This window comes from Solanum stenotomum, chromosome 3 (assembly GCF_019186545.1).
Source record: "Solanum stenotomum isolate F172 chromosome 3, ASM1918654v1, whole genome shotgun sequence".
Classification (NCBI taxonomy): Eukaryota; Viridiplantae; Streptophyta; class Magnoliopsida; order Solanales; family Solanaceae; genus Solanum; species Solanum stenotomum.
In genome coordinates, this window is record NC_064284.1 from 5,723,385 (window position 1) to 5,750,832 (window position 27,448).

A 27,448-nucleotide genomic window follows, 5' to 3' on the forward strand; every position below is an offset into this window, starting at 1 on the left:
ATTATACTTGGCCTAAAATAAGTTTGTGGTTCTAGTTACAAAACTATTCAAAGTTTTTGTGACAACTTTTTTGGCAAAATTGGTGGACTTTTAGGACAAAGGTCCATTTTAAATAATTTTCTATATGAAAATATGATAAGAAATCACATGATGTGTCCCAGTAGGGATGGCAATGGGGCGGGGTGAATGCAGGGTGGGGAGGATTTTCTCTTATGCGGGTGTAGGGCGGGGCGGAGCGGGTTAAATTATTTTTTGAGGGATTTCATGCGGGTGCGGGGCGTGGGTGTGGGTTAGTTCTACTTTTCATTTGAAGAAATACTTGTATTAAACTTATAAGTTGGTGATATTGTGAGGTACTGTATATAACATATTTATTACGTGTTAGTAAAATTGTTCAATTGTATGCTATTGTGTCATAATCTTTGAAAATATTTCAATAAAATAAATACTATGTGTTGGTTTTTAATTTGATGAATTTTCTTAATTGTGTCAAACTCAATTTTTTTCTTTAAAATGTTACTTCGGGGCGGAGTGGGGTGGGTCTATGTAGGGCGGAGCAGGGTGGACTGAAAACAGAAGTTTTCGCTATGCGGGGCGTATTGGAATCTTCGCGAATTTATGAGAGTTTACCCTGCAACCGCCTCGCCCCGCCCCGCTCCATTGTCATTCTATGTCCAAGAAATGGACTTACGTTGACTCACAATCATGGAGGAGACTGATTGTTATCAGAAGATCCTTTTGGAAGTCTCATATTCTTTGGAAAATGGGTAAAATGAGACCTATCCTTGTTGAATAGTTTCACGTCAGATGAAAAAAAAAGTGATCTTGAATGAATTTAAGTAATTATGTTTTCTTTACCTAGCTTTCAAAATTGAGTTAATCTTAAAATTTGTTTATGAGAACAAAGCTTTAGTGTGTATGCGTATATATTTTCTTAACTTTTTGAGATGCTTTTTTAAATCGAGAATATATCAAAAAAAACTTATAACTTTCTTTGAGGGCAAGAAAAGAAATATTTACTGTCCGTAGTAGGTACGTCTGTGAATATTTGGTTTTTGCTTTTCCAACTCTATATAAACTCTCCTTTTCCTCTCTTTCCATTAACTTGAGATTACTCACTATTTCTTTTTCCTCTTATTAAGAAGTAAGCATGCCATCAGAATCCGGCAAAGTTGTTTGTGTTACCGGCGCCGGAGGTTTCATTGCCTCTTGGCTCGTTAAACTCCTTCTAGAAAAAGGCTACACTGTCAGAGGAACCGTTAGAAACCCTGGTAAAATTAACATTCAATTTTTGTACAAAATTCATGATACATTTCCCAATTGATTCAAAAAAAAANTGATACATTAATCTGATGCGCAAAATACAATAATATAAGCGATGATACACTAATCTGATGCGCGAAAATGAGAGATTTCTATAATTATAAACTTTTAAGGGATAAATTGTAATTTTGTCTTAAAAATATGTGATTTCTGTAATTTGCCCATTATTTTTTGAGGGATTTCATGTGGGTGCAGGGTGGGTGTGGGTTAGTTCTACTTTTCATTTGAAGAACTACTTGTATTAAACTTATAAGTTGGTGATATTGTGTGGTACTGTATATAACGTATGTGTCATAATCTTTGAAAATATTTCAATAAAATAAATACTATGTGTTGGTTTTTAATTTGATGAATTTTATTAATTGTGTCATACTCAATTTTTTTCTTTAAAATGTTATTTCGGGGCGGAGTGGGGTGGGTCTATGTAGGGCGGAGCGGGGTGGGTCTATGTAGGGCGGAGCAGGGTGGGCTGAAAACAGAAGTTTTTGCTATGCAAGGCGGGTTGGAATCTTCGCGGATTTACGAGGGTTTCCCTTGCAACCGCCTCGCCCCGCTCCATTGTCATCCATGTCCAAGAAACGGACTTATGTTGACTCACATTCATGGAGGAGACTGATTGTTATCAGAAGATCCTTTGGAAGTCTCAAATTCTTTGGAAAATGGGTAAAATGAGACCTATCCTTGTTGAATAGTCTCACGTCAAATGAAAAAAAAATGTGATCTCAAATGAATTTAAGTAATTATGTTTTCTTTAGCTAGCTTTTAAAATTGAGTTAATCTTAAAATTTGTTTATGAGAACAAAGCTTTAGTGTGTGTGCGTATATATTTTCTTAACTTTTTGAGATGCTCTTTTAAATCGAGAATATATCAAAAATAACTTATAACTTTCTTTGAGGGCAAGAAAAAGAAATATTTACTGTCCGTAGTAGGTACGTTTGTGAATATTTGGTTTTTGCTTTTCCAACTCTATATAAACTCTCCTTTTTCTCTCTTTCCATTAACTTGAGATTACTCACTATTTCTTTTTCCTCTTATTAAGAAGTAAGCATGCCATCAGAATCCGGCAAAGTTGTTTGTGTTACCGGCGCCGGAGGTTTCATTGCCTCTTGGCTCGTTAAACTCCTTCTAGAAAAAGGCTACACTGTCAGAGGAACCGTTAGAAACCCTGGTAAAATTAACATTCAATTTTTGTACAAAATTCATGATACATTTCCCAATTGATTCAAAAAAAAATTTGTGAAAATGTGCAGGTGATCCTAAAAATGGTCACTTGAAGGAACTTGAAGGTGCAAAGGAGAGACTGATTCTGCTGAGAGCTGATCTTCTGGATTATCAGAGTTTAAGAGAAGCAATTTATGGCTGTGACGGGGTTTTCCACACCGCCTCCCCTGTCACTGATGATCCAGTAAGTATTCATGTTTTATTTTTTTGGTTAAAAGTAAGCATTTGAGCCGAGTTCTTTTGAAAACAGTCTATTTACTTGCACGAAGTAGTCGTGGTATACTTTATCCTCTCATACCCGATTTCACTGGATATATTGTTGTTGTTTAAAGCAAGCATTCATGTTGATTCTCTATTTCAAAAAATTATTCTACAAAATGGTATTTAGAATTAAAGCCATTAGAATTGCTTCACAGGATTGTTTACAGCCAATAGCTCTCTAGTGGCTCTGGATTCTTCCTTTCATTTTCTGATAGTGGTTGATTGAAAAGAACAGGGATGGAAGTGACTGAAATATAGAGTAGTATATTTTTATTTTTATTTTTTTAAAAAAAAAGAGAGGAAGGATCAGTTACGTAAATTGTGGTCCCACGTCTGTAACCATAATTGATCATTAGCTAACACGTCGAAGACGCACTAGCAAAGTTGTTTTAGCTTTTAGTTCCACTAATACATGCCTCGAGCGCCGGAGTTAGATTTTTCGCAGATAAATAAATAAATATTGAAAGGAGTCTAAGATATTCTATCATTTAGGATATTTATGCGTAAAAATAATTCAAATCTTATTCATAAACTATATTTTTCGTTGAAAATGATTTGAATCAGGTAAAGCCAGCCAAGGGTTCATCTGAATCTCCTTTCGGCTGATAAAGTTATTTTTTAATGCTTAGTTTGAATCCACTCACTTTGCTCTGTCTCTGCATGCAAGTTGAAATATACTACTCGATTCTTTTTACACTATTTGTGTTTTTTTGTCGCTAAATGGTGAAGGAACAAATGGTGGAGCCAGCGGTTATAGGGACTAAGAATGTGATAACAGCCGCAGCAGAAGCCAAAGTTGGAAGAGTTGTGTTTACTTCGTCAATTGGTACAGTATACATGGACCCCAACCGGGCCCCTGATAAAGTTGTGGACGAGACTTGCTGGAGTGATCTTGACTTCTGCAAGAATACTAAGGTCCGCTAGTACGTGGCCTCAAATTAGAAATTGATAGTGATAGTCGATTTCAATTTAATTGATGATGTGTTTATGCAGAATTGGTACTGCTACGGGAAGACGGTGGCGGAAAAGACAGCATGGGATGAGGCAAGGGAAAAAGGAGTGGATTTGGTGGTGATCAATCCAGTGTTGGTGCTTGGACCACTACTTCAACCAACAGTGAATGCTAGTGTTCTTCACATACTAAAGTACCTAACTGGCTCTGCTAAAACATATGCCAATTCAATTCAGGCCTATGTTCATGTTAAGGATGTGGCACTAGCCCACATACTTCTCTATGAAGCTCCTTCTGCATCTGGCCGCTATATCTGTGCTGAGAGCGTCCTTCATCGCGGCGATGTGGTTGAAATTCTCGCCAAATTCTTCCCGGAGTATCCAATACCTACCAAGTAATTTCACTTACCAAATCTTTCAGCAAAATTTAATCATTAATTATTTGAACTTATAAACAACTTTTGTCGCTAAATAGTAAAAATCTAATCTTATTAACTATCAAAAAATCATGCTAGCTAGAGCTATTCGATATTAATTTAGTACTCCATATATTCTGCATGCCTGAAAAGGAACTTGATGTGTTCCCGACAACCAAAATCGTATAAGATATAGTTTTATGAAAGAATTTGACTATGTATAGACAGGACGCTAGAAATATTAATAAAAGTAGCTACTACCCATTAACAAACATTTCAATTAGTATGTTTCAAGCAATATTTCTGGACCTGAATTTGACTTTACCTACAAAACATCAAAATCTTGTCTGGCCCCAGCACTTTAACTTTAACCCATATCCTCTTTAGTGTCAACAATAGTGGGAGGGGACATACTTTTTTTAGTAATGTTAATAATCATCGATCTCTAACGATTATTAAACTGAAATATATATGTCGTTTAGTTAGCAATGATTAGTAATTAATCACGTTTGATGATCATATATAATTATTATATGTTCAGGTGCTCGGATGAAACGAGGCCAAGGGCAAAACCGTACAAATTCACGAACCAAAAGCTAAAGGACTTGGGTTTGGAGTTTACGCCAGTGAAACAGTGCTTATATGAGACAGTGAAGAGTCTGCAGGAGAAGGGTCACCTTCCAATTCCTACTCAAAATGATGAACCTATTAAAATTCACTCTTAATTAACTGGTATTAAGGGAAAGTTGACCGTAGCTTTTTCCCTTTTTATGTACCAAATTAAAATAAAATATAAAAAAGAGCTACTACGTGTGCTTATGAAATGTTTGTAGTATTCCTAATTTGGCGTTTCAAAAAAAGTGTTACTTCAAAGAAAAAAAGTCCCAATATATATTCTCATATTTCTCTAACAATGTGAAGTTAGCTTTTAGATTTTATTTTATTTTTTTAATATTGTCAATGTTTATCACTATGAAGTCTACATACAGTACAATTTAAATTTGTCCCTATGTAGAGATTTAAAGTTCAATTGGTATTGTTGCATTTATATTATATATATATTTATGCATGCATGCAGTTACCAACTTTTATATTAGAAAAAAAAAAGGATTTATATAACCTACCCTAACAAATTTGAAAGTGACATTTATATATAGTCTATTGATTGATATCCTCCTATGCTAAATATACAAAACTACCCCCCGCACGTTTAGGTTAGTTTACAGTTTACACACTTAACTATATGTTAAGTTCCTATTAACACCATAAATTACAATGTTTGTTGTTTATTACATGAAAAGTTACAAGAAACTAATTGTGTTTTTTTTCACTTTTTCTTTGCTCTTATTTGCTAACAAAAACGAAAATCACTTTCACATCCACATGACACAATAGGATCGTTAAGAGATTGATGCCGGCAAAATTATTGTTTAGGGGAAATAAAAATTTAGCAAAGTTTAGATGTGCAGGTTAAATAAAAAACGATACAACTTGTATAATAAATGTGAAGTAAATAATGACTATATATATATATATACTATATATTAAGCCGAACATAAGCTTAATACGTAAGACAGGAGTAGGTTTCAAAAGACTAATTTTTGGGATCTTGTAAAGTTAGAAAGTTGATTAGACTGCAATTTATGCCATGGCAAGAAAAGTCATGAAAAGCGATATGATAATAAAAAAAAAAAAGAAAAAAGACTTTTAGGCCTCAGCTATCAGAAGTCACAGCCGTAGGAATGTCAACTAAAAAAGAACAACATGAGGAGGAGATAAGTTGGGAACTCAGAGCTAGCAGAGCCTCATATATTAAGCAGAGATTTTGGCCAATTAATTGTTAGAAAAATGAAAGATGAGCACGTTAATTTTTTGTGTACATACAGATAATCCAAACAAGTTGAAGGGAATTAGGACTTTTCTAACTCTTGTTTTGTGTTACCATCATCATTATAATTAATCTAACAAAATAGGTAATTAAATGCATGTGGTGGAAGCAAAATGTCAGTCAATCACGTCTAAGTTGAAATAGCGTACCAAAGATTAATGAGGGGGAAAGGGACTTCCTCAACCCTCTTTTGAATCCAATTAAATTTTCTCGAATATGAATTAATCAGGACCCCTAAATAAATATTGGACACCAAATTGTTTTGAGGGTTCCCAAATAGTCAGCTATCTTCATAACTTCCTATGAACTTTATCAGCCAACTTTTGAATCCAAGATTCCTAATTTGCTTGGAATCCTACAAGTCTTGATCACAATCTACCAAATTTTTGCATTGGTCAAACACAAGCTATTTCTCATCAAATTTTAGAAAAGCGCTTTTCATAATATGTTGATTTTAGTTGTTTGGTCAAACATGCTAGGAAACATAGATGATTGAGCTAAACAAGACATATTAACATTAAATTTCTCATCAGAAAACATCCCTTAAACATGATTGGCAATGCAATCAAACCAACTAAGATTAAATTCAAGATTGAGGCAATATAGATAAAACTAAAGATCAAGGAAACGTAGATAACAGCTAATTTTATTTTCATATATGGCCTTTCAGTAGGCATCAGCAGTTCCCTCTAAATTAAAAGTCTATATGGGATTCTCCTCATTTCAAACTAATACTAACATTACAACACTGGATCATTGGCAATAATTCCTATGAAAACAGGTTAACACGAAACGAGTTCTAACTGAATTGCACACAGTATCTGTTGCATTTAACCCTTCAGTAAACATGTCAATTAGTGGTCCTCTGCTGAGGCAACTGCATGCGTAAAATGTCTTCTCTAGGTAGATTGTTCAATTCAGAAACTTGTAAACCTTCTTGCCCTGTAAGCGCCAGAAGATGTGTACCTTCCTTATTTTTCCGGAAAGCCAAGTATAAGATACTGCTCAGATAAACTAACAAACATGAGGCACCTAATAGTCCACAAAGAACTTTAGCCGCCTTTCCTAAATGGCTATCCTTGAGAGAGGTAACTAACTTTTCTGCTAAATAGTATATATTTATTCCCATGATTAGTGTACCAATAACCCAGGTGGCTGCTGAAACCTGTAAAAAGTATTAAGCGGAAAAAATGATCAGTCAATGTGGAGCAAAGGTTGGACAGCATTGCTAGTATTCGAAATAAGAAAAGAAACCAAGAATGCAGAGAGAACTTTTTGGCCAAGCCATAGGCATAGAAACATATTATGGAGTATACACATAAACGATTTTCAACCTACTAACAAGAAAGGTGATTGGAAATTACTGCCTAAGTTAATTATGCAAAGAAAGGGAAGCGCCCATTGTCGTACCTTTTGAACTCCCAAACTCCTTTATTGTTACCCAATGTGTTTCAGTTTGATGCTATGCAACTTTTGACAAAATGAGTCTAAACTTTTTGCAAGCAGGTTTTGTATCAGAAAGTCAACTATCCTGATCAAGAAAGCAAGAGTTCTATACTATTAGAGACTAAGGACCTACTACAGTTGACCCAACCTTGATGCTGTAAAATCGGGCGCTCTTGGAATTAGTTGCCATCCATTAAGCTACAATTGTTTCATCAGTATTTTTAGTTTTTTACACATGAAACTCCTGTAATTTCTCAAATGTGCAACAATAGTGTGCAAAAACTAAATAAGAGCATCTAGAAGATCTCTCACCGCAACTGGATTTGCATGTGAACCCATCTTGGTCTTACTGCTTGTGAATTTGAGCAATGGAATCAGAGCAAAGGGGAGCTCAAAAGATAAGATCATCTGCAGAATACAGATAAGATATTTGGATTAATATTAACAATCTAGAATACGAACTTCTCATGAAAATTTTGCCAACCATGTTAAAACTGAGACCTCAGTTATGTATCATGTTTGTGTTATTAGCAATAAACTTTTAATGTCAATGTTCTAAACTGAATTGAGTACCTAGTGTACCCCAGCAATTATGTATCTGTAAGGTTCCTCTAAATGAACCAGTCAAAAGCCTCATTATGCAACCAGGAAAATGAGTTTGGCTCAAAAGAAATGTTTCTGAGCAGGATAGTAAAAAAAAAATGACAGCAAAATGAAGCAACAAATGGTAATACACATTGAAGAATAAGAGACTACGTGCGACAACTAAATGATACAACTAATAAAGAGAAGAGGAGATGTGGCTAGTCCCCTACCTCTCCTCCCACATAAAGTACGACAACACTCATCTACCTACTAACTTTCCATCCTAATCCTCGACCTCCAAACCTTCCTATCTAGGGTAATGTCCTCAGTAAGCTGCAGTTGTGACATGTCCTATCTAATCACCTCCTCCCAGTTCTTTTTCGGTCTACCTCTAACTCCTGCTACAATCAACTCCTCACACCTCCTTAGTGGCATCTGCGCACCTCCTTTTCACATGCCCGAACCATCTTCGACTCATTATGTTTTGATTCTTGATCTCAAGAACAGTACATTCTCAGTTTTTCATCTTCCCAAATAAGTTTCTACACCTATATTTGTATGGTAAGAATAGAAATATCTAGAAAATGACAACCGGGTTGTGCCAATTCAAATATGCATGTGTTTAATGTTCCACTCCTCTAAGCCAGTCCATGGTCAGTCCAATCCACGGTCCTTTTAAGGAGATCAATTTTATTGTTATTTATCAAACTCATGAATAGTCCATATAATAAGGTCAATTTATATTTTAAGTGTTGTTACATATAAACATAGAGCTCAGCATAAATGGTGGAGGACTCCAACGACCTCTTAACATTTTGGGGGTATAGAATATGTAGACCTAGTTCACGCAAGTGGAAGACCCCCAACAGTCAGTCCACTTGTCAAGTTTACATTATCCAATTTCATACCACAAAAGAATTTTCCACAGGATGCCAGTGTTCTAATAACTGTACGAAAAGCTTAAGTACAGATACCTTACCGAAGCAATAATGATCAAGTTTCCTGCCCCACCAGAGCCTCCAATGAGTGAAACAACTAAACTTGGAACTATGGCTAGGCATCGAGTTAAGAAGTTCCTAATCCATGGCTTCAGCCGCAAATCAAGAAAACCCTACAGAACAATAAAACAAATATTAGTTGCACAACTTTGAATAGTTAACTTGCTACCCTAAGTTAAAACATAACTGATCGTTGATATCATAACATTCTTGACATTCATTGTGGCTCTCTTGCACCAGATAAAGGAAGATGTTTGGTTTTACATTTTACCTAAACTAATCATGAAGGTCCACCAATCAAGAACCAACTTTGAATAAACCTACACAGATTATCAAAACAGAACACTAATTCGATTTTACCTAACAATTATAGATTATAGAACCTCATTCCACCCCTAGTTTTAGGATAGAGTAAGAAGTACAAACCCACTCAGATATATTTCTCATGTTCTTTGATAAATTAAGAAATTGGTCTCTCCATGAAACGAGTTGATCCCAAATGCTTGTCTTAGATCTTAACAAAGTTGAATACAGGTGATCAAGTTATGTTTTTTAAATGTCAAAAAGAACATGAGAAATTATTTGACAAACTGATATAGCATTTGATTACCTGCATAACGTATTGCCCAGCGTATGTCCCAGTTATAGTCGAACTCTGCCCTGATGCTAGTAAAGCAATTGCAAATAGCTTGGAACTCCAGTTGCCTAAAACATTCTGCAAGTAGTAACGTAAAAAGGAACATCGTCATTAAGACTTAAAACATCATAAAATGGATGAAAAAACATAGCTTTGTATAATTGAATCTCAATGACGTTGTAGTATGGTGTCACCTACTTTGAGTAAAAAAGAGGCTTTGTTCAAGTCCAAGTCCTGACACTTCTCCTGATCATCTGGGCTCATAGAAGGGGAATTGCAGACAGCACCAGTTACTGAGATAACTGATACGTTAATAAGAAATGCCAGCATCAAAGCCAGACCACTTTCGATCAGATAATATCTGCATGCCTCCTGGAAAAAAATATTTCACTAATTATGTCAAAACTTGCACACCTGTAAATTGTAACATAATCCTATACAGAAAATCAAAATAAAAAGAAAGATTAGGACATCAAAATAGTTTAGGATGTTCCAATGTGAACCCAAAATAATCCTTTAATTTTACAGGAACTAAAGAAAAAGGAGAACAAGAAATGAACTATCTTTTAAGTCAACCACGTCGTGTACGAAGGTTGCAGACCATCTTACTCGGGATTAACTTGTCTAACCACACAATAATTGAACTAATAAATTATTGAGATAAATTTGGGTACGAGAAGATACTCCAAACAAAATGACAACATGAGTTTATAGTAACATAGTATGACCATAAGCATCAACGACAAAACGATGATACTTGATTCACAGCTAACATCAACAAGCATAGGATAGTCAAATCTTCTCTTTGTTCTCTTTTCTTAGGTTGATATGCATGCATGAGGAGGTTTTTCATTATTAAACATACTTTGATGCCATTGACGGATCGAGGGATTTTCCTGGAAAGCACCAGGGCTGAATGGAGGAAAAGATTGTGGCTGCAGAAAGTGAAAATTATCAGCATGACAATAGTAAAATGATTATCCAAAAAAAAATACTGAGAACATCCATATACACTTACGGCATAACCATAGCACCAAGAAGTGAAATAGCAAGCTTAGTAGCACCAGTCCCTTTGAGTTGAGGAACGAAAAGCCCGTGGAGAACTTCTGAGGAGTCTGGTTTTGCATATCCAAGCTCCACAAAGAAGCATATTGCTACGGTAAGTACCAGGAACGCAATAAAGAATTCAAGTGTCCGAACCTGTAATGTTAGTACACTTCACTGTCAGCTGAATAAGAGACAGAAGGATAGATACAAAGACATTTGTTTTAAACTAGTTTTAGTCTACGTGTGTTGCACATGTGTACCACGTTAATCAATAAAAACTAGATAAACAAAACAAACTGATTTTTGAAAAATAACGCTAACATTAAAATAAATGCAAAAAAATATTCAAATGTCATTATATTGGCACAGTAGCTAAATCTAATATGTTTAATTTGAACATAATGATGACTTAACTTAAATTAGTTGTATAGTAAGTTAACTTAAAATTTTCGTGGAAACAATGCTCTCGGTGCACGATAGCTCCCTTTGCTAACTTGCACCATTCTCAATAGCAAAAAGAGGTCGAGGTAGGCCACGAAAAGATGTGCTGATTGTTGCAAAGGCTACGGCACGTGCCCCCCTGTGGGGTAAAGGATAGACACTGGTTTCGAGTTGAGTCCTCAATCACTGCGACTGAAATAAGGGGAACTCCGGTAGATGAGGAATCACTTATACACAATCGAGGAAATGGGATGAGTACTGAGAATCTCTTTTGCACGTATTTAGAGAAGTTATATTGGGTAAGGGTGTTATTGAATCTGGGTCCACAAGCATTGGAAACATGAAGGAAACTACCCAAGGGGTGCAGGAAGACGAGCCAGAAACCCAACCTTCAGGTCCTAAGACAGGAGTTGCTCAACAACTAAATTTCAGGGAAGACGCAAATACAGATGGAAAGAAAACTTGGAACAGCCTGTTCACATTGAACCATACTGCCACCACGGGTATGCCTTTATCCTACAACCCACCGAAGATAATTGATGGACGACCAGTAGTGGTATTAGAGGCACCGGAAATAGCGAAACAGACTGATGAATGGAATAATGCTCTAGTGGTCTATACGTTTGGTGAAGCACCTGCCTTCTCCTACATGAACAATTATATTGCTAGGTACTGGAATTTTGTTGCAGTACCTGAATTATATAACCACGATGCGGGCTGCTACATAGTGTAATTCCAAAACCAAAATGATAGAGATGAAGTCCTGTTCACTGACCCTTACACTATTAATAGTAGACCCCTCATCCTCTGATTTTGATTTTAATCAAGAGTTGCCTACTACTATACCATTATGGGTGAAGCTACCTGACCTCCCCTTGAACTATTGGGGTGCGGAAACTCTTAGTAAAATTGCTAGTCGACTGGGGAAACCACTCTTTGCAAATGCGTGTACCGCTAAACAGAAAAGATTATCCTATGCCAGAGTCTTAGTGGAAATGAATATAACACAAAATTTGCCAGAAGAGGTTGAAATTGTTGATCCTGCAGGAAGGACTTTTGTTCAAAATATTAAGTATGACTGGAAACCTCTATTTTGTAAGAAATGTACAAGATTTGTTCATACATGCAGCGTCGATGAGGGTAGAAACATTCAACTGCCAAATAGGGAGGGGTCAAGCGGAAAGAGTTTCGCCAAGACGAGGTAGGAGAAATCAGGTGCAAAAGTGGATCCCTAGACCAGGGAAAAACAATGATACATGCCTCCCCCTACATATAGATGGTACAGATGATATGAACAAACACGATCAAAATAAGGAACCTCACAAAGCAATGAGCATACAACACCAGAAACGAACGGAGGAAAAGCAAACGAAGTTACAAGAAGAGTGGTGCGACACTCTAGAAAGGATAATCATTTCCATTGGCATGGATAGCTGGCAAAGTGGTTTATCATACGCAGAGTTGGTGCAGTTGGATACCTCTCAGAGGAAACTACAGACAGGGACAACATTGAAGATGGCTAATGTTTTCTCTCTACTGTCTGAGGGAAATGAGGGGAGAAGACAGACTGAGAAACCTCCTGAAGGGAGGGTACACCTCTCTCTTTGATGAACTGGTTAATCTGGAACGTAAGGAGCATGAATATCCCCTTCAAACAAAAGGAGATGACAAGGTATTTGGTAAAACACAAAATTTCTTTGGCTGGAATACTAGAAACAAAGGTGAAGGAACATAAGTTCTCTAAATGTGTGGATAAGATAGCTAGAGGCTGGAGTTATGCACATAACTACTCATTAGCCGAAAATGGGAGAATCTGAATTTTATGGAAGCCTGCTGAAATGACTATTCTGATAGAAGAAACACATAATCAATTTATGCATCTAAAGGTAGCAAGTAAGAGTTCCAATTTTCATTGTCTGCTAACAGTGATCTATGCCAAAAATTCTAGAGCGGAAAGGAGAACCTTATGGCAGGAATTACTCAGAATAGGTCCTACCATCACTGAACCTTGGTGTATTTGTAGAGATTTCAATTCTCCCTTGCTAGATTTGGACAGAATTGGGGGCCAACATGTCAGTGAATTTGAAACAAAAAACTTCCAACAAGTAATAAATGTGCTAAACCTTACAGATATGAAATCTACCGGAAGAAGGTATACTTGGACAAATGGTCACATATGGAGTAGAATTGAGAGGGCTCTTTGTAATAATTCTTGGGTGATACAACACGGAACACTGACAGCTCAATGCAAGGAGAATAATTTTTCTGATCACTCGCCGATTTCTTATTGAGCACCACAATGCAGGTAGTGGACACCACAGACCTTTCAGATTTCTGAACATACTGACTGAACATGAGAACTTTTCAAACATTGTGACGACCATCTGGAAACAAAATGTAAAAGGAGGAGATATGTATAGAATATGGCAAAAAATGAAGCTGTGTAAAGAACCTCTCAAGAGGTTATTTACGCAGTTAATGGGGAGCTTAGACAATAGAGTCGCTGAGGCAACAGAGAAGCTAGAATCCATCCAAAAACAGATCACTCAGCATGTGGGGACTAGTGTAGCCAACACTCTCTTTGACATAGAAAAAGAAGTTGTAGTTGAACTTCAAAAGTGGTCTGATCTCCAGGAGAAGGTGCTGAAACAGAATCTAAGGGTCACTGGCTTGAAGTAGGAGACAACAACAACAGGTATTTCCTTGCCTGTATGAAAACTAGAGCCAACTTGAATAATATTTCTATTCTAACCAGTCTTGATGGTAGACAGCTCCTAAAACATGATGAAATTGAGAAAGAGATACTTCAATTTTATATAAGCTTGATGGGTTCTAGGAATAATTGTCTGCCTAGAATTGATATAAAGGTAATGAGGAAAGGACCAAGACTTGGATTGATTAAACAAAGGGAGCTGGGCGAGACTGTTACACAAGAGGAGATTAAAGATGCTTTATTTGATATACCTGATGACAAAGCTCCTGGTATTGATGGTTATAATGCATGTTTTTACAAGAAATCTTGCACCCTTGTTAAGGAGGATATTTATAGTGCTGTTCAAGAGTTTTTTCACAAGAATATTTTGTTGAGAGAGGCTAACACTACAGTTGTTACTCTCATTCCCAAAAACTCTCATCCTGGAACAATAAAGGACTTTAGGCCAATAGCTTGTTGCCCCATTCTTTACAAAATTATATCCAAGGTTATCTCTAACAGAATTAAAAAGGCTATTGATGAACTAGTTGGACCAAACCTGTCTGCTTACCCACCTGGAAGAGTTATATCAGATAACATAATTCTCAGTCATGAACTGGTAAAAGGCTACACAAGGAAGCAGGTGTCACCTAGATGTATGATCAAAGTAGACATCCAGAAGGCATATGACTCTTGAATGGGTATTTCTCGAACAAATACTACAGAATTGGGATTTCCCAGTAGAATGATAGCATGGATAATGATTTGTGTTACAACAGTGAGATACAGCTTCCTGATTAATGGTAGATTGTCCAGCACAATGGAGGCAAAAAGAGGCCTCAGACAAGGTGATCCTATGTCCCCTTATCTCTTTGTATTGTCTAAGGAATATCTAAACAGATGTCTCTCCACCTTACAAGAGAATCCAGAGTTTAATTACCACCCTAGATGTCAGAAATTGGGCATCACCCACCTTAGCTTTGCGGGTGACTTCTTGTTCACAAGAGGTGATGTGAAGTCTGTCCAAATCCTGAAAAATAAGTTCTTGATGTTCTCTGAACCATCTGGTCTGAAAGCCAATCTCACTAAGAGTCAAATATATTTTGGAGGGGTGCCTAGGGATACTAAAGAAGACATCTTACAGAACCTTGGATTCGAAGAGGGAGAGCTTCCCTTCAAATATTTAATAGTACCTCTGTCAACAAAGAGGTTAACTGTTGCACAATGCAGGCCACTAGTAGAGAAGATAACTACTAAAATTCCTTCATGGATGGCTAGAAGGGTCTTATATGCCAGAAGAATTCAACTAATTAGAGCAGTCTTGATGGGAGTGCAAGTTTATTGGTCACAACTATTTCTGCTCCCCCAGAAGATTATTAAACTGGTAGAGGCTACATGTAGAAGCTACTTATGGTCAGGAGAAGCACAAATCATCAAGCGAGCTCTTGTGGCATGGGATAAAATATGCTTACCCAAAGAGCGGGAGGACTGAACATCATCAATATGTGAATCTGGAATCAAGCAGCACTTTGCAAATTACTTTGGGTTTTAAGTCAACAGAAGGAAAAATTCTGGATCACCTGGATTCACACGTACTATATAAAAAGGCAAAATTGTTTTACTATGGACCTTCCTAAACAATCATCATGGATGGTGAGGAAGATACTAAATATGAGGAAGTTTTGGGCATCCACATTTCAGAGGCATATAAAAGAATTAGAGGAGATGTAGCTAATGTAGAATGGAGAAGCCTAGTTTGTCACTCAGTTGCCTGCCCCAAACAAGTGTTTATGTTATGGGTAGCACACTTCATGGAAGATTGAGAACCAAGGATGTCTTACTCAAATGGGGCATGCAAATTACTGGAGATTGTGTTTTATGTGGAAGTCACCTTGAGACCTTGCCTCACCTATTATTTGACTGTGTGTATTCCACTGAAGTGTGGCAAGGAATACTACTTTGGTTGCACTGGCAAAGGACCATACTGACATGGGAACATGAATGTTGTTGGATACAACAAACATGCAAGTCAAGAACCCCAAGAGAGGCTCTGCTCAAGGCATGCTTCGCAGCTGTGGTACATGGTGTATGAGGGGAAAGAAATGCCAGAATTTTCAACAAAAAGAACAGGAATAAGGAAGCAGTGGTACATGACCTAAAAATAAACATGTGCATACAAGTTAGGAGAAAGGCAAAACTCTTTACTCATATTCTGTCTCTATAGCATAGTATACCGATAGTATGGTGGACTTGTATAGTTGTACTGGATATTTGTGATGAGCAATCAGGTTTGATTGACTCTGGCTTTGTAAATATTTACTGGTGATTAATAATAAATGTCAATTAATTGCCAAAAAAAAGGCATATAAAACCGTTTTCTAATTATTGCGTAAGAAATCGATAGATCACTATCAACTTAATTTCTGAAAAAATGGTTCCATTTTTTGGAGAATAAAAATATAGCTGTACTATTTTAAAAAAAGTTAATGTTAGATCAGACTAACCTTTCTATCTCTTATTGAACTTAGATGAGGAAAAAACTGTCATAAAACTGAACATCTGATTTTTGTGTAAGAAGAGGCATAAATCTTTGCTTAAATTGTTACTTGGGTTAAATTATTCAGAAAGAAAAAACAATTTGAAGTACTAAATATTAAGAATTCATACCTAGTTCGATAAGAAAAGATTATTTTTGACAAGGTAAAAAGGCGAACGACATTCCGCTTAGGAGCTTCGTGTTTTTAAATATATAGATAGATAGACTCTCTGTTCCAATAACTGTTGACCATTCATAACCAATTTATTCATGCTCGACATGTCAAGCATAGGTTTTTGAAGTGAATGATACAAACATACCCCATATTGTTGCAATAGAAGTAGAGTCAAGGTACTCAGCCCTGTGATAAGCACGCCACACCATATTGGTATTTTGAAGAGCATGTTTAAAGCAAACGCTGTCCCAATGACTGCACAATTGAAAGGACACTGGAATTAAGAAAAAATTCAGCAGGTTCAACTTCAACATGAAAACCCTAAGCTATTCGGTCCTATCTAACTTTTGATAATCTACAACTAATTTTGCAGCACAGGTAGTCTAGAATCGACGCATGTTGTGCGAGTTATTTCTGTCATTGCTATAGCTGAAGAAAACAGTTTAATTAACTTCAGCATGAGAGATGTATTCTCCTTTTCCTTGATTATTTGAAGTTTGCACATTCTAATTACACACTGTCTCATGCATGCTGCATAATAAATGCCGAGCAAACTTGTTATAAACCAAGATGGAGCTGACAGGACTATATTAAACCTCTTACTACTAAGCTTGCTTTGAAAAGATAGAAGTCTCTTATGAGATTGTATCAAGAAAGATTTGAAGTCTTCACTGTGTTAAGGAACACTTACCCTCAGGAATGTCACACGCCACAATAGCAATTTCAGCTATGACCCATAAGATGAAATTTGGCACCTTTGCATACTCCTTTCTACAATGCTCCGCTAGATGCTTTCCTGTAATGAAGCCAGGAGTACATCGATATCATCCCTCTTATGCTTTTTAGAATGATAAGAAGATCAAATAATCAAAAATCATGAACCTGTAACAACCCCAAGATTTGCTGCCAGGGATTGGATCACAAGAGCGGCAAAGGACGCCAGTAAAATTATCCAAAGCAACTGCGGAACATTGTACAAGTTTTGTTAGATAATTGCACTTTTACTCTAGACATATGCATACTAGATCTAGAAGAACAGAGCAAAGCAGATACACACCCCATATTTGTACTGAGCCCCGGCTTGTAAATCAGTTTGAACTGCAAGACACATTGTGCAGAGATAAAACAGTTACATGCAGAAGTAAATGTGATCAGTAAATCCAAATTCATTACCAAGACTTACAATTTCCAGGATCGATATAGGCAATAGAAACAAGGAAACCAGGACCGATATATGAGAATATGTTCTTCCAGCTTTTCTTCTGTAAATATAAGAACATACATTAATCGATTCACACAAAACTTAATCCAACAAAAATGAAGAAATGTATTCCAGCTGTAACTAATGAATAATAGCTGCACAGATACATTGAAGAGCTAGACATGCTACGAGAGGAGACATGTTACAGAAGTTAGTATTACCAGCTTTCGTTCTCCATTATATAAGAAACAAAATCACTCAACTGATTACTCATCACATTGGCGGGTAGTAAAGTCAGAAGTACAACATTCAAAACAAGCTCAAACGTAGAATTATGGCAGAGAATTCACATTATTTCAAGATCAAGAAAGAACTCCAGTAAAATCTAGCCACACACTGTCATAATTAACCAGATTCTGTACATGCTCATCTTCAAATTGAGAGGTCCTTTATCAGTGAGTTCAGTAGCAGGGGCGGATCCACCCTTGCGGTACCAGGTTCATCTAAACCCAATACTTTGGAATCGGAGCATAAATTTATGAGTAAAAATTCAATAAAATTATAACAAATAATTGATGTGAACCCAAAACTTTAAAATTATATTGAGTAAATACTAAGAATCTTAAAAGGTGAACTCATCCACCTCGATTAAGTAATAAATAACTACGAATCGTGAGTAGCTACAAAATAAAACATGGATTATGGGGGTAAAACATCATTTTAAAAATGATATAGGAGAGAGAAGTCAGAAAAAGTAGCAAATATTATAAGAGTCAGATAACTGTAAAACCTTTTGGAGCTGGTAATTGACTAATAGCTAAAACAGAGTAACAGACAGATGAAAATGGCTAACTCAGAAATAGTAAAACTAAAGTGGTTTCGAAATCTTCTATATACACCAAAGGTAGTTGCTTTAGGCATGGACCACAAACCTAATAGTTGGATCCATGAGGAGACATGTATTCGAAAGAAAATCAGGAAATCCAAACTTTCCAACTTAAAATTTGATCCAGTTTTTCATCTACCAGTCCTAAGCAAACTAGAATTAAAGAAATATCCAACATCTGAAATCAAAATTAAAATTAAAAAAAGGCTGTAAAATTAATACTAGTAAGATATAAAAACAAAACAACGACTACTCGATTGTTTCTAATAAACATTATCTGTTCATAGCTGTAGTTGATAATAATTTGGATGAATATATGACAGATTTATTTGAAACCATTTTTTGAAGTTGTGATTTTTGAAACTTGAAGTTGCAAAACAAATTTAGCCGAACAAGTATTCAAAAATAAATTTTCAAAATTTATGGCAGAACACTGGTTTATTATCAAATAATGTACTCTTTTTTTTTTTGTTTGTTTAAAAAGTGAAGTTAACATAAGACAAAAGAAAACAGAAAAGGACACAAAATACAGAGTGAGTGAGAAAAAGATGGGAGAGAAAACTGACATCGGGTACAACAATCTGATCATATTCAATATCATCAATTAGTGGCTGATTCGAGTGGGTCTTATTTGCAGGGCTTGTCATAAACTGCGGTTGTGGGGACGAGCTCGCCGCCATCTTCTCGCCCTCAGTAAAAATCCTCTGTTACAAAAATATTCAACAGTCAATAATTACACAGTCATATCCATGATTTCAACGGAATGAGTGTACCAAAAGAAAAAAATGAATTTAAGATATAAAATTGATTCATTTGATCTTTACATTTTTATTACCGAAGCTGTTAAATTCTTAAAATTATAGATCCTTCTTATTTATACAAAAAAAAAAAAAAAAATTAGAGAGGCTATCGTTTATATTTAAGTATTTTATTAAAAAAAATATAACATTACTATATACGGTCACGTGAAGGAGAAAACCCTGACTATAAACCATTAAAAAATACTAATAATAGTAATTTCTATCAACAAGTTGACTGTAAATAGGGGAATTCCAGATCCAAATGAGAAATCGAAAATTAACAATGACGACTGAGAATGAGTAACAACACCAATTTCAGAGAGTAACGAAAAAAAATACCTGCAGAGTGATAGAATGCAGAGATGGGAGGGAACGCGAGTTTTTTTTTTTTTTTTGAGTCTTTAGTTTATTTGTTTTGCCAAATTCTCCGCCATCTTTATAAAGACAAAGAAAGTGAAAAGTCTTTTGATATATTGTTTTTCAGTAAGACTTGTTAGAAGTTTTTGGTGACTATTTCTCCACTCCGCCATCGTCCACTTTTATTACTTCGTGTTATAATACTAGAGATAAATAATTATTTCTAAAAAATTAAGAAATAAATTATTAATTAGTAGTATTATTTATTTTTCTAATGTTTAATGATTTATAACAATTTAAAATACTATAATAAAAGTATTATTTTATTTAATTTTAAAAAATGTGTTTAGTCAAATATAGACAAGTAAAAGGAAAAATAATCAAAAAGAATAATATGTTTGACTAATCTTTTTTTTAAAAAAAAAATGTGACTAAAATTGACTATATTCTATAACCGTTATAAATGTAAAAATTATGTCCTAATCAATTTTTGGATTATCTAATATTCAGATGAGGCCAAAATGAATACAAACACGTGAAAGGCTTGGCGTACATAATCTAAATCTTACATATAATCTTGCTATTAAGTAAAATTGACTCATTAGTTGACTCAATTTCATGTAAATCAATAATTAATGGGTATACACAACATGAGGAAAAAATCGACATTTTCATGTATGAGATTGTTGTTAACACGTATTTTAACTCGATAGAACACACATCAAACAGAGGTGAATTTAAACGTTTTTATGTGATTTGCAGAAATTTAATAATTTTTGTCCATAGTCATTAGTATTTATTTAAAAGATTATTAAATATCTATGAATAGTTGACTATAAATTAAATTATTATCATAATATTAACTTGAATTGATATATGAACTCATAAACTTTAAAATTGGAATTCACCTCTTATATGAAATTAAGAAGTTGTTCAATCAGCTCACATACTCATTATGATCTCATAAATTATATTATAAGTGAAGTTTGAGAAAAATTGTATATAAATCTTACCACTGTCTTTATAAGAATGATTGAGGGAGGGAGATTGTTTCTAATAGTAATAGATGCTCGGCTCAAAAGAATATTTAAGAATAAACTAACTTACTAGATATACATCACTACCGTATACACTAACATTAGCTTTATTTTCAAACAATTACATATATTACCATTTTTAATATTTTATACTATATTCTATAACCGTTATAAATGTAAATTATGTCCTAATCAATTTTTGGATTATCTAATATTCAGATGAGGCCAAAAGTAATACAAACACGTGAAAGGCTTGGCGTACATAATCTAAATCTTACATATAATCTTGCTATTAAGTAAAATTGACTCATTAGTTGACTCAATTTCATGTAATCAATAATTAATGGGTATACACAACATGAGGAAAAAATCGACATTTTCATGTATGAGATTGTTGTTAACACATCTTAACTCGATAAAGCACACATCAAACAGAGGCGAATTTAAACGTTTTTATGTGATTTACAGAAATTTAATATTTTTTGTCCATAGTCATTAGTATTTATTTAAAAGAATATTATATATCTATGAATAGTTGACTATAAATTAAATTTATTATCACAGTATTAACTTGAATTGATATAGGAACTCATAAACTTTAAAATTGAAATTCGCCTCTTATATGAAATTAAGAAGTTGTTCAACCAGCTCACATACTCATTATGATCTCGTAAATTATATTATAAGTGAAGTTTGAGAAATATTGTATATAAATCTTACCACTGTCTTTATAAGAATGATTGAGGGAGGGAGATTGTTTCTAATAGTAATAGATGCTCGGCTCAAAAAAATATTTAAGAATAAACTAACTTATTAGATATACATCACTACCATATACACTAACATTAGCTTTATTTTCAAACAATTACATATATTACCATTTTTAATATTTTATACCATATATTATTGAAGATACAATTAGATCCCCACATTCCTTAAAATTAGGACTAGTTTAAGTAATATTCAAAATTATCATGAATATTATTAATTAGGATCTAAACTAATTTATGTAGTTTCTATTTAATATGATGACGCTAAGAAAGGGAAAATTATCTAACCCTACTTATATTGAGGGGCAAAACTATAGATTTTTCATCTAATTTGAGAAGATTATACTTTTCTTATTTTGGTAACCACTTCTCTTTGACAAAATCGTCTAGAAATGGTGGAAAATTAATCCCAATATAATCCAACACAATTGATTAAATGCTAAAAAACATTTGATGGATGTAGAAGGGTAATATGATTTATCCTCACTCAACTAAAAGTTGTTTAGTTAATTACAATTTCTTAATAGAAACATTTTTCCCCTTTGATAGTTTAAATTAGTAAATAAAGTTAATTATAAATTGTAATGAAATGGTTATTCTAAGTACTTTACCATCGAAATATAAATAAATTATTGTAACCCTAGAAAACTATTTAACTTTTCTATTTTTTATATCAAAGTTGTACCAACTCTTTACGTAATGCTATATAGAAAAAGTCACACATTATATATTCCTTAGTTTCTATGCTTAATTCAATAGAGCATCCTTTTGTTCGGTGATTTTTAGTTTCCAGTATTCAATGTTTTATTTTATATAAAAAAAAATTAATAAACGTAATATGTCACTTAAAAAATGAAAATTGAGGCTAGCAAACGTGTCATTAGGAGTTGCTTCTTTCGTCACATTTTAACTGTATCATTCAAGCTCCTTTCATGTCCATTAAAAAAACGTAATATGTAATTTATTATATTATTTCTACTTAATAAAATCGATTGTTTTTTTCTTCTTTATTATGTATGGAAAAAAAGAGCAACTTTCACATATAGCAAACAAAAAAATCATATTTGTATGTTATAGCAAAGTTTGCATAATTGCGCTCCATAGCAAACATATATATGTATAATTCGCTATACATATACAATTGAAAGTTGTCTATTTCACTATACATACATACAAAAAGAAGCAATTGTATAATTCGTTGGCTCTTCTTCAGATTTGTATAATTTTGCTGGCAAGCCATTTGTATAAATTGTTGTTAGCCTCTCGTTTGTATAAATCGTTGACAAAAATATTTGTATATCAAAAATCACTCTCTCTTTCGCTTTATACAAACATAAATTATACATTATACAAACATAAAACTGGGCAGGGGAATATTTTTATTGTATAATTATAAGTGTATAGGACGAATATATATGTATTCGCATATGTATATACAATTTTCTCGCGCTTTATCTAAACAGAAACGCAATTTATACAATTCTGTTGTATAAAACGAGAAAGAGAGAAAGGCAAAAGAGAACTGGGCAGGGGAATATTTTTATTGTATAATTATAAGTGTATAGGATGAATATATATGTATTTGCATGTGTATATACAATTTTCTCTCGCTTTATACAAACAGAAACGCAATTTATACAATTCTGTTGTATAAAGTGAGAGAGGCAAGCACAGAGGGAGTGAGCGAGAGAGGAGAGTGGCGAGCGAGAGTTTGAGGGAGAGAGGCGCTGGCAAATAGTTTGCTACATGACACAATTAAATCAAAGTGTGGTTATACCATTTAATTTGAATTAATAGTTTGCCATTATGTACAATTTTCCCGGAAAAAAATTGTTGATGAATATTGTGGGACCCAGGTTGTCTTATATGGCGATTTGTCCACAAAAATGCTGTTGTTTAAGAATGGATCCTTGTTGATTATTCCAAGCCCACATTGAATGGTCCATTTTTTATGGGCCCCATCACCTTGACTTTTAAAGGGCCAAACTTTTTAACTTTTTGTACATTAAGAGAATATAAAAAAGCCCAAATTGGATTTGATGACAATGAAGCCCAAATTAATGTTCCTGCTACTATTCAATTGTTGTCTTGTCTAGTTCCTTTTGTGGTGGGACAAATGAGACACAATAGGAGTCCTGATTTAGTCCGTCCAAAAAGAATGTTATTTTATTATAATTAAAAGTATTTAATTTAATTTTTTTTATCTAATGAAATGATTTATATTAATAGCTAGGAGTTGTTTCAGACTATAAGTTTTAAAAGTTTTTATTTTTTTTTAAACACCGTGTCAAATCAAAAGGTACTACATAAAATAGAATAGAGGGAATATTTCATTTAATTGCATGGTTTGCCATTTAAATAGGCTGATTTTTAGTTTTGGTCCTTAATAATGTTTATCAGAATATGAATTCTTTAAGGACGCGGAGTATAACTTGTGAAATATTATAATGCGAAAATATAAACTTATGTTCTGTAAAAAAAATTAATATATTTGTCTTGAGGGGCAAAAATTTAAAACCAAACAAAAAAGATGAGTAAAAGTGCAAATGACCCATGATATTTTTACTTTTACTTGTTGCTTTAAACTTAAGGAGAAAAGATTTTTTTAAAAAAATAAATCTTGTTTGCTTAATTTTAATGGCTTATTCCCCAAATCAATTCTCAATAATTAAGATTATATACATCATTAATATGAATATTATGGTAAAATACCCATATTAGTTAGAACATTTTTATAAAAAGCTTGCAAAATTTAAAATTGACAAATAAAAATGAACGAATGGTATAATTAGGTAGCGTTCAATTCAGAAATTTATCTGATAAGCACATCAGTTTTTAAAAGTCAAAAGCATAAGTTGGATTAATTGGCACATTTAATTATATTTTTATATTTTAAATCGATATGTGACTTTGATCATTGTATGATATAATCATATTCACAACTACTGTAAACAAAGCATAAAAGGTAAGTAAGTGTTTTTCTTGTTTCCTAAGCTAATCAAAACCATTCATGATGGAATTTTATGTCCTTTTTTTAAAAAGGTATGTTCAGAAAATGAGAGCCACTTACTGTGGGGGAATCTCAAATTTTAATTAATTTACACTGAATTAAGGGACCACGACAAAAGTTTAGTGGAATGATACCATTACGCAAATTGATATTAATTATTATTAACAACATAAAAATAAAAATGATATTGTGGTGGTAGGAATTAGTCCAGAACCTTTATATTATAATTTTTTTAGAAAAAGATATATGTACTTGACTTGGGTTAAAAATTCTTATACTAAACTTCAGTAGCCATGATTTACTTAGTGGAAGGATCTGCAAAATCATTTTTTTTTCTCAAAATTAAAAGAGTGAAATCCAAAATAAGAAAGGATTTAACTTATGTATGGAAAATATAATTATGCATATCAAAAGGGTTATTTTAACTTGCTATAATAATTTTTGTACTTTATTTTACTATTTTGTCAAATTGAGTTTTACTTTTGATAGATACCAGTGAAGCAATAAGACATTAATTGATTGAAAGCTCCATTATTTAGTGAAAGATAACGAAATTTGACTAAATCATCGAGAATCTCTCATCCACTTTATATATTAAGCATAGCCGATGAATCTGATGCCTCCCTATTAATATTTAAGTGTAGGCATGATTCCTTAGTAACTTCTAATGTGATAAGAAAATGAGATAGTATTTTTAAAACAAAATATATTCCAAATATATACGTCATAATTATAAGCAAGATAGAAGTTGCGATAGCCACTCAAATTAGATGGAAGTGTGCCCTAATATGCCCAAGGCGTGCAGAGAATAATATCGAAAATTCAAGTGCATGCTTACTTGCCCCACAAAGTGGGCTTGACTTGTGGACCATATACTGGTGCACTAGCGCTTAGCTCAACAATTAGCATGTGCACAGTGCATACTTTGATAGATATTTGAAATCGAAATTTTTCCTTTGGCTAAAAAACGCAAGTGAAAAAAAGGACTAAAGAGTGATTTCGTGTTGATTTCTTACATTATCGTGTTATTGTCTCAGAAAATCAATATTCTTTTTAATTCTAATTTATTCAACAAAGAAAATAATTTTACGAGATAAAATTAATTTATTGAATAACCATATGAGAAAGAAAGAAATAGTCGAGACAGAGGAGAAGGCCCAGCTACTTTTACTGTTTTTGATTTTCAATGGGCTTACCAAAAGTTAACAATGGGCTCCAATAACAAGAGTTATTATAATTGGGCTTAAATACAAAAGGCCGCTTAATTTACACAAACTGACTGTTTTTAGGCTACCAATTAGATTTTGTTTCTATTTCTAAAAGTTATGTACATATAGCCCTTGAAAAATATATACCCTTTTAGTTATTATTAGACTTCAAATCTTACGGATAAATATTGTAATGATATCTCATATAAGAATAACTTACATATTTTCAGACCATAGTCTAACATTTTCTCATATGAATTTCAGTTTGCTCAAATGAAATCTTTAGATCGTGATGGTAAAAGGTCCATAAATTGCAAGAAATTTTTTAAGTGGCCCACCAACTACAACTACGGATAAAAACCAGGCCCATAATGCATGGGTTCTGAGACTCTAAAGTCCATCATAACTTTTGGGTCAAAGCCCATCCAAGGCATGTGTGTGAAGGGCCCATATATTTTCTCAAAAGAGAAAAAAAGACTCCAGCGAATTGTTCGGATGGTAAGGTAAGCACCCCGCAATTTTAACCTAAAGATTGTGAGTTTGAGTTACTAAGGGAGAAAAAAAGTGAAAGCTCCTCCCGTTGATCAAATTATTAATCACGCTAATTATATAACACAAACCTATTTGAATTCAAATAAACTTTACAGACAGATCACATTATAACTCATCTATTGACTTGGTCTAATATAATTTCAAAATTTCCTTAATTGGTACTACAACCGACATATTTGGTGCTACACCTCTAACGTAACTCATTTATTTGACCTCTTCATTTAATACTTACTCAAAGAATATATATACTTGTTCACACTCTCTAAATACAAGCAAAATTCCAAGTGTACTTGGAAAAGTATGTGTTCTCATGGAAGAAGATAAATGGGGCCATGATAATGTGTTGATATACTATATGCTCAATAATTAGTCCACATGAATTTATATAGGGAAATTACTAGAATATTGTGTTTAAGACTTTAAATTACATTATACTAACATATTCATTTTTATTTACAACATTAAGTTTTTAATCACAAATATGACAATGTATTAAATACTACACGTTTCTACATATTTTTCCTAGCTATTTTCTTGGGTTAGTGTGTGGGACACATAATTTATGGTGTATATTTTTTTAGATTTTCAATTATAATTATTATTGAATATGTTTCTATATTAAAGATATTTTCTCTCTCTTATTCCTTTTCAAGAAAGTAAAATCATTAATTTAGTTTTATCAATTTCATTGTTAGTTTCCAGGAGTAAGAAGTTATTCATTCATGTTTTTTCGGTAATGGGTTTGATTTATTTATTTTTTAATTATTTTTTTCAAAATCATCTCTAATCAGAAAATAAAGAAAACGGTGTGTTTCCTATGGATTATACTCCTTGAAAGTTTACATCTTTTCTCATTAAGAATTTTGGTTAATCTTCAAACCATTTTTTTCTTTTCAAAATTGCCTATAATTTGAGATAAAATTGGCGTCTAATAATTATTTCTGCAGACTAATTCATATATTGGTAATATAATCTTTTTAGTTAATATTGTTAAAAAAGAAAAAAATAT

At 33.6% G+C, this 27,448-nt stretch overlaps 2 protein-coding genes across 3 annotated transcripts; one reads left to right on the forward strand and one right to left on the reverse strand.

Annotated features, from left to right (window-relative positions):
* Positions 1-1,145: 1,145 nt before the first annotated feature.
* LOC125860017 (cinnamoyl-CoA reductase 1) lies at positions 1,146-5,077 on the forward strand. Of its 2 annotated transcripts, none has more exons than XM_049539906.1 (5): positions 1,146-1,271; positions 2,575-2,729; positions 3,536-3,721; positions 3,800-4,152; positions 4,715-5,077. In XM_049539906.1, exons 1-5 carry the CDS (start codon positions 1,151-1,153, stop codon positions 4,896-4,898), a joined length of 999 nt encoding a protein of 332 aa, XP_049395863.1. In that variant the 5' UTR covers positions 1,146-1,150; the 3' UTR covers positions 4,899-5,077. The 2 variants fall into 2 exon arrangements, with proteins under 2 accessions (XP_049395863.1, XP_049395864.1); XM_049539907.1 differs by lacking the exon at positions 1,146-1,271 and adding an exon at positions 2,342-2,492.
* A 1,614-nt stretch (positions 5,078-6,691) lies between these two features.
* Positions 6,692-19,991, reverse strand: LOC125860008 (metal transporter Nramp6). Its single transcript, XM_049539894.1, has 14 exons — positions 19,845-19,991; positions 19,272-19,409; positions 17,802-17,880; positions 17,676-17,716; positions 17,501-17,579; positions 17,310-17,414; positions 16,764-16,873; positions 10,746-10,927; positions 10,593-10,662; positions 9,926-10,099; positions 9,701-9,805; positions 9,072-9,203; positions 7,820-7,915; positions 6,692-7,226 (listed from the first exon to the last, which is right to left on the reverse strand). The coding sequence occupies exons 2-14, from the start codon at positions 19,383-19,385 to the stop codon at positions 6,912-6,914; spliced, it is 1,602 nt and encodes a 533-aa protein (XP_049395851.1). The 5' UTR covers positions 19,386-19,409; positions 19,845-19,991; the 3' UTR covers positions 6,692-6,911.
* Between the last annotated feature and the right edge of the window lie 7,457 nt (positions 19,992-27,448).